We start from the raw sequence: 6,686 nt of genomic DNA on the forward strand, positions 1-6,686 counted from the left end.
TGTACTCCCATGGGGCCCAATCTCACAACCCTGAGATAATAACCTGAGCCAAAACCAAGAGTCAGAGGCCTGACTGACTGTGCCACCCAGGTGCCCCTGGAGTGACTATGTCTTCCTTCTCAGGCTGCTTTTAACATTTTTTTTCCTTTATTTTCATTCTAAATGCTTTTAGTATGATATGTCTAAGTGTGGTGTTCTTTGTATAAATCCTGCTTTGATTTTGTAGGGTTAATGAATCATTGGTTTGAGATAATACTTGGTCATTATCTCTTCAAGTTCTGATTCAGCCTATTTCTCTCTTTCCTCCCTTTTTAGGAACTCATACTATATATGTCTCTATATCTTCAGTCTCTAACCTTTGTTTCTGATTTTTCAATCCTTTTTCTATTTTTATTATTATTTGTAATGTTAGCCACCATACAGTACATCATTAGTTTTTTATGTAGTGTTGCAAGATTCATTGTTTACATATAACACCCAATGCTCCACGCAATACATGCCCTCCTTAATACTCATCACTGGGCTAGCCCATCCCTCTAACCCCATCCCCTCTAAAACCCTCAGTTTGTTTCATGGAGTCCACAGTCTCTCATGGTTCATCTCCCCCTCTGATTTCCACCCCTTCATTTTTGCCTTCCTTCTCCTATTCCTTATGTTCCACTTTTGAGTAAAACCATATGATAATTGGCTTTCTTTGCTTGACTTATTTCACTCAGCATAATCTCCTCCAGTCCCATCCATGTTGATGCAAATGTTGGGTATTCATCATTTCTGATAGCTGAGTAATATTCCATTGTATATATGGACCACATCTTCTTTATCCATTCATCTGTTGAAGGGCATCTCTGCTCTTTCCACAGTCTGGCTATGGTGGACATTGCTGCTATGAATACTGGGGTGCATATGGCATTTCTTTTTGCTACATCTGTATCTTTGGTGTAAATATCCAGTAGTGCAATTGCCAGGTTATAGGGTAGCTCTCAACCCTTTTTCTCTTAATGCTTCATTCTGAATATTTCCTACTGATCTGTATTCTAGTTTACAAATTTTCTCCTTAGCAATTTCTAATCTGAAAAATCCATTCATTGAGTTCCTAATTTTAGTCATTGTACTTTTAAAAAGTTACCTACTATTCTCTTTATTACTTCCACAATCCTGTTAAAATTCTTAACCTTTAAACATAATAACTTTCATTTTTTTAAAATTTATCAAATAGTCAACATATACCACATTACTAGTTTTTGATATAATGTTCAATGATTCATTGGTTGTATGTATGTTAACTCCAAAATCTGAAACCTCTTTGCATTTTTCTACTGTTTCTGATATTTTAATTCATATTGCAGGAACTCATCGATTTTTGAATTGTGTGTTTGGCAGTATATACACAAAACTTCTATGGATAACACTGAGGGCTAGGATAATGTGTCTTCTTGAGATGTGTTTATTTTTGCAAGGTGTCAGAGACACCAGCATTCAGATCACCTCTTTTTTTTTCCATTTTATTTTATTTCTTTTCAGTGTTCCAGCATTCATTGTTTATGCACCACACCAAGTGCTCCATGCAATATGTGCCCTCCATAATACCCACCACCAGGTTCACCCAACCCCCCACGCCCCTCCCCTCCAAAACCCTCAGTTTGTTTCTCAGAGTCCACAGTCTCTCACGGTTTGTCTCCCCCTCCAGTTTCCCCCAACTCACTTCTCCTCTCCATCTCCCAATGTCCTCCGTGTTATTCCTTATGCTCCACAAGTAAGTGAAACCATATAATACTTGATACAATTTCAGTGATTGAAACAGTCAGAAGCTGAGCTGCCTACCTACTCCTTATTTAATTCACTCCTATGGGGCAACCTGGGTGGTCCCTAGTAACCAACCACTGTCAGCATTAACTCTTCAAGACAGGAAAAACCTCACTGTTTAGATACCTGGCCTCTCAGACTTCCATTTTCAAAACTGCCTTATGTCTCAAGAGAAAAATAAATTCTCAGTAATGAAATCCCTAGACCTCTGTGTTTATCTTGGATTTTGTTTCGTAATTCTTTACTAAATCATTAATTCTCTTATACCTTCGATCAGATTTTTTTTTGTCAGTTATCTTTTCTTAGAGTCTTCAGCAGGAAGTTTAGCTTGACCTACTTCATCTGCCAATACTGGAACTATAATTCCCCTGGTGAGGACTGAGGTTCATGCCACTCCCCAGAAATGGAAACCTCTCCATGGTTTACTTTCAAGATTTTGTGCTGGAGGGATTCAAGGGAGGCCTGGAGACCCAGGCCCTGCTCTTTGCTGTGTTCCTGGCCCTGTACATGGTGACTATGCTGGGGAACCTCACCATGATCATGGTTATCACCCTGGATGCCCACCTGCACTCCCCAATGTACTTCTTCCTCAAGAACCTCTCCTTCCTGGATTTGTGCTACTCATCTGTTATTGCCCCCAATGCCCTGGTCAACTTCTTCTCCCCATCCAAGGTCATCACCTTTGTAGGCTGTGCCACCCAGTTATTCTTTTTCTCCCTACTGGTCACCACTGAAGGTTTCCTCCTGGGTGTCATGGCCTATGACCGCTTCATGGCCATCTGCAGCCCCTTGCGCTACCCTATCACCATGTGCCACTCTGCCTGCACTCGCCTGGTTCTGGGCACCTACTGTGGAGGCTGCCTCAACTCTGTTGTGCAGACCAGCTTCACATTCCGCCTCCCATTCTGCAGCTCCAACCGCATCAACCACTTCTTCTGCGATGTTCCCCCACTGCTCCAGCTCGCCTGTGGCAACACAGCCATTAATGAACTTATCTTGTTTGGCATCTGTGGGCTCATCATTGTGGGTGTGACGTCTGTGGTCCTTGTCTCCTATGGCTACATCATGGTGACCATCCTGCGGATGCGCTCAGGAGCTGGGAGACGCAAGGTCTTCTCCACCTGTGGCTCCCACATGGCTGCAGTGACACTCTTTGTTGGGACTGTCTTTGTCATGTATGCCCAGCCAGGAGCAATTGAGTCCATGGAGCAGGGCAAGGTGGTCTCTGTCTTCTACACGCTGGTCATCCCAATGCTCAATCCCCTCATCTACAGTCTGCGAAATAAGGATGTGAAGGAGGCCCTGTGGAGGCTGGGCCAGAAACACACAGCCATGTGAAGAATGTACTGGAGGGAAAGACTGTGCCCTGCAGGCTGGATGGAGGTCTCAGAGAGACACTGAACTGTGAGGAGCCCCTAAAACCACTTCCACTTCCAAATGGAATTGGATATGTTAAGAAACTCATTCATTTACTCTTTCAATCAATGTTGCTTGAAAGAATTTAATGGACAAGATGTTTATTAAGTGAGAAAATAAGGATGCAAGGAGAAAATATATGGAGAAAAATAAGGATTTTCTTCACCCAATAAGTGCTCAGAGAAGGAAGAATGACTTGAATCACATGAAGACTGGGCAGAGCAATCACTGGGCATCAAGGCAGGGGTGGGTCTTCTGCCCATTACTTATCATGGTTCCCTGGGCTGTCCAGATTTAGTGGGAAAGAGGTCAGATGTTTGTGCATCTTGATCTAACTTGTAAGAAAATAATGTTTTAAACACTGTACCTTTACCCTCCTGTACTCTAGATGCAGGGCCTTGCTGTCTCCTGTTGGCCAGACATGAGCATTTGCCTCTCATAAATGGGCTGTCATCCTTAAAATGCCACTTCCAGACAGATATGTTTAAAATAATAATGTAATGCATGGTCAAGGCATTCCCCATGGTGGAATAGGCTTGGCTGGAGTGGTTCAGGTCTGACAATAGGGCCTCTCTCACAGAAGAGCCAGGTTGGTGGTTTGAGGCAAATGAGTTGGTTTCATTCAGGGTAAGGAGCTCCCTTGGGCTCTGCTTCATGACACCAAGGGCATGGAAGACACTCTTAATAGAAAAGATGACCCAGAGCTCCAGCTGTGACATCCACCTTCCTAGTCACAGAATGGTAGACATGAAGTATAAACAGATACAGTTTTTATGCATCTACAGAAAAAATATCAAGCCATATCCACTCAGGGAGATCACCACTAGCCAGGTAGAAAGAAACCTACTCAGTTTCCACAATACCCCTGCCTCCTTATAGTCATCGCCCTGCAAGGTTAACACCTATCCTCCCTCTAAAACACAGATTAGTTTTGTCTGCTGTGAACTTCCAATGAATAGAAGAACACAATTTTCTTCTTTTGTACTTTTTTTGGGGTAATAATCTCTTTGTGAAATTAATCCTTGTGATTATGTGTAGTAGTAGTTCTTTAATTTTCATTGCTATATAAATTTCCTTAAATGAAGATACCATAATTTGTCCATCTTACTGTTGATGAACACTTGGGTTGTTTCCATTTTTTAAAAAATTCTTTTCAGCATAACAGAATTCATTGTTTTTGTACCACACCCAGTGCTCCATGCAATACGTGCCCTCCATAATACCCACCACCTGACTCCCCCAACCTCCCACCCCCCGCCCCTTCAAAACCCTCAGGTTGTTTTTCAGAGTCCATAGTCTTTTTTTTATTTTAAAGATTATTTATTTATTTATTTATTTATTTGACAGAGATCACAAGTAAGCAGAGACGCAGACAGAGAGAGAGAGAGAGAGGAGGAAGCAGACTCCCCGCTGAGCAGAGAGCCTGATGTGGGGCTTGATCCCAGGACCCTGAAATCATGACCTGAGCCGAAGGCAGAGGCTTTAACCCACTGAGCCACCCAGGCACCCTGTTTCCAGTCTATTTAAAATAATGCTGTTATGAAATACTTTTACAGGTTTTTTTAATTTTTAATTTTTTGCTGTGAATTGATTCCTTTGGGCATTCTTAGGAGTGGAATTGCTCATATTTTTGGATAATTCAAATTTTCCAAAAATGTTACAGCAATCTTTGTTCCCAAAAATAGTGTCCAAGAGTTCCTGCTGCTGCACATCATCACAAACAAGCCATATTGTCTGTCTCATCAATTTTAGTCATTCTGGTGGGCATATAGCCACATATCATTGTGGTTTTCATTTTCATTTCTCCAATGGCCAATGGGACCAGATTTTCATATATTTGGCAGCAATTTGGATGTCCTCCTGGGGATGTATATATGCTTTTCTCAGTTTTTCTATTCTATTGTTTTTCTTTTTCATACTGACTGTAGAAATTTTGTCTATATTCTGGATATCAGTCCTTCACCAGTTATATGATTTGCAAATATCTTCTCCTTTCTGGATTCCACTTTTGCACTTGTATTGATTTTTTTAAAAAGATTTTATTTATTTATTTGACAAAGAGAGAGAGGGAGATCACAAGTAGGCAGGTCAGGGTGGGGGGAGCAGGATCCCTGCTGAGCAGAGAGCCCGATGCAGGGCTCAATCCCAGTACCCTGAGATCATGACCTGAGCTGAAGGCAGAGGCTTATCCCATTGAGCCACCCAGGTACTGCTTGTATTGATTTTTAAAAATTTTTCCTATTGACAGAAGTTCTTAAATTTACTTAGTAAAGTTAGTTTATCAGGCATTTCCTTCATGGTTACTTCATTCTGCAGCATGTTTAAAGAACCACTGTTCACATTAAATCCAAAAAGATATTATTTAAATTATTTTAAGTTAGCCACCGTACAGTACATCATTAATTTTTTATGACATAGTCACAAATTCAAAACCACATTGAGATTACCACCTTATACCAGTCAGAATGTCTAAAATTAACAAGACAGGGAAAAACAAATGTCAGCAAGGGTGCGGAGAAAGGGGAACCCTCTTGCACTGTTTCTGGGAATGCAGGCTGGTACAGCCACTCTGGAATACAGTATGGAGGTTCCTCCAGAAGTTAAAAATAGAGCTACCTTATGACCCAGAAATTGCACTGCTGGGTATTTACCCTAAACATATAGATGTAGTGAAAAGAAGGGCCACAGGCACCCCAATGCTCATAGCAGCGATGTCCACAATAGTCAAACTGGAAGGAGCCAAGTTGCCCTTCAACAGACTAATGGATAAAGAAGATGTGGTCCATATATACAATGGAATATTACTATTACTCAGCCATCAGAAAGGATGAATACCCAACTTTTGCATCAACATGGATGGGACTGGAGGAGATTATGCTGAGTGAAATAAGTCAAGCAGAGAAAAACAATTATCATATAGTTTCACTCATACGTGGAACAAAAAGATATTTCTCTATGTTATCTAGTAGAACTTTTCTTCCTCAGTCTTTTATATTAGTATCTATAATTCACATGGAACTAACTTTTTTGTGGTATAGGGGTTGTTTCATTTTTTTCCCATATGGTTATCCTACTGGCTTTTATTTTTTTTTATTTAATTTTTTTTTCAGCATAACAGTATTCCTTGTTTTTGCACCACACCCAGTGCTCCATGCAATCCCTGCCCTTTCCAATACCCACCACCTGGATCCCCCAACCTCCCACCCCCCGCCGCTCCAAACCCCTCAGATGTTTTTCAGAGTCCATAGTCTCTCATGGTTCACCTCCCCTTCCAATTTCCCTCAACTCCCTTCTCTCTAACTCCCCTTGTCCTCCATGCTATTTGTTAGGCTCCACAAATAAGTGAAACCATATGATAATTGACTCTCTCTGCTTCACTTATTTCACTCAGCATAATCTCTTCCAGTCCCGTCCATGTTGCTACAAAAGTTGGGTATTCATCCTTTCTGATGGAGGCATAATACTCC

At 41.3% G+C, this 6,686-nt stretch overlaps 1 protein-coding gene across 1 annotated transcript; it reads left to right on the forward strand.

Annotated features, from left to right (window-relative positions):
- Positions 1-2,190: 2,190 nt before the first annotated feature.
- On the forward strand, positions 2,191-3,141 carry LOC125095831 (olfactory receptor 12-like). The gene has a single exon (XM_047722369.1). The coding sequence runs from the start codon at positions 2,191-2,193 to the stop codon at positions 3,139-3,141; it is 951 nt and encodes a 316-aa protein (XP_047578325.1).
- Positions 3,142-6,686: the final 3,545 nt, after the last annotated feature.

The sequence above is a fragment of the Lutra lutra genome, chromosome 3, assembly GCF_902655055.1.
Source record: "Lutra lutra chromosome 3, mLutLut1.2, whole genome shotgun sequence".
NCBI lineage: Eukaryota > Metazoa > Chordata > Mammalia > Carnivora > Mustelidae > Lutra > Lutra lutra.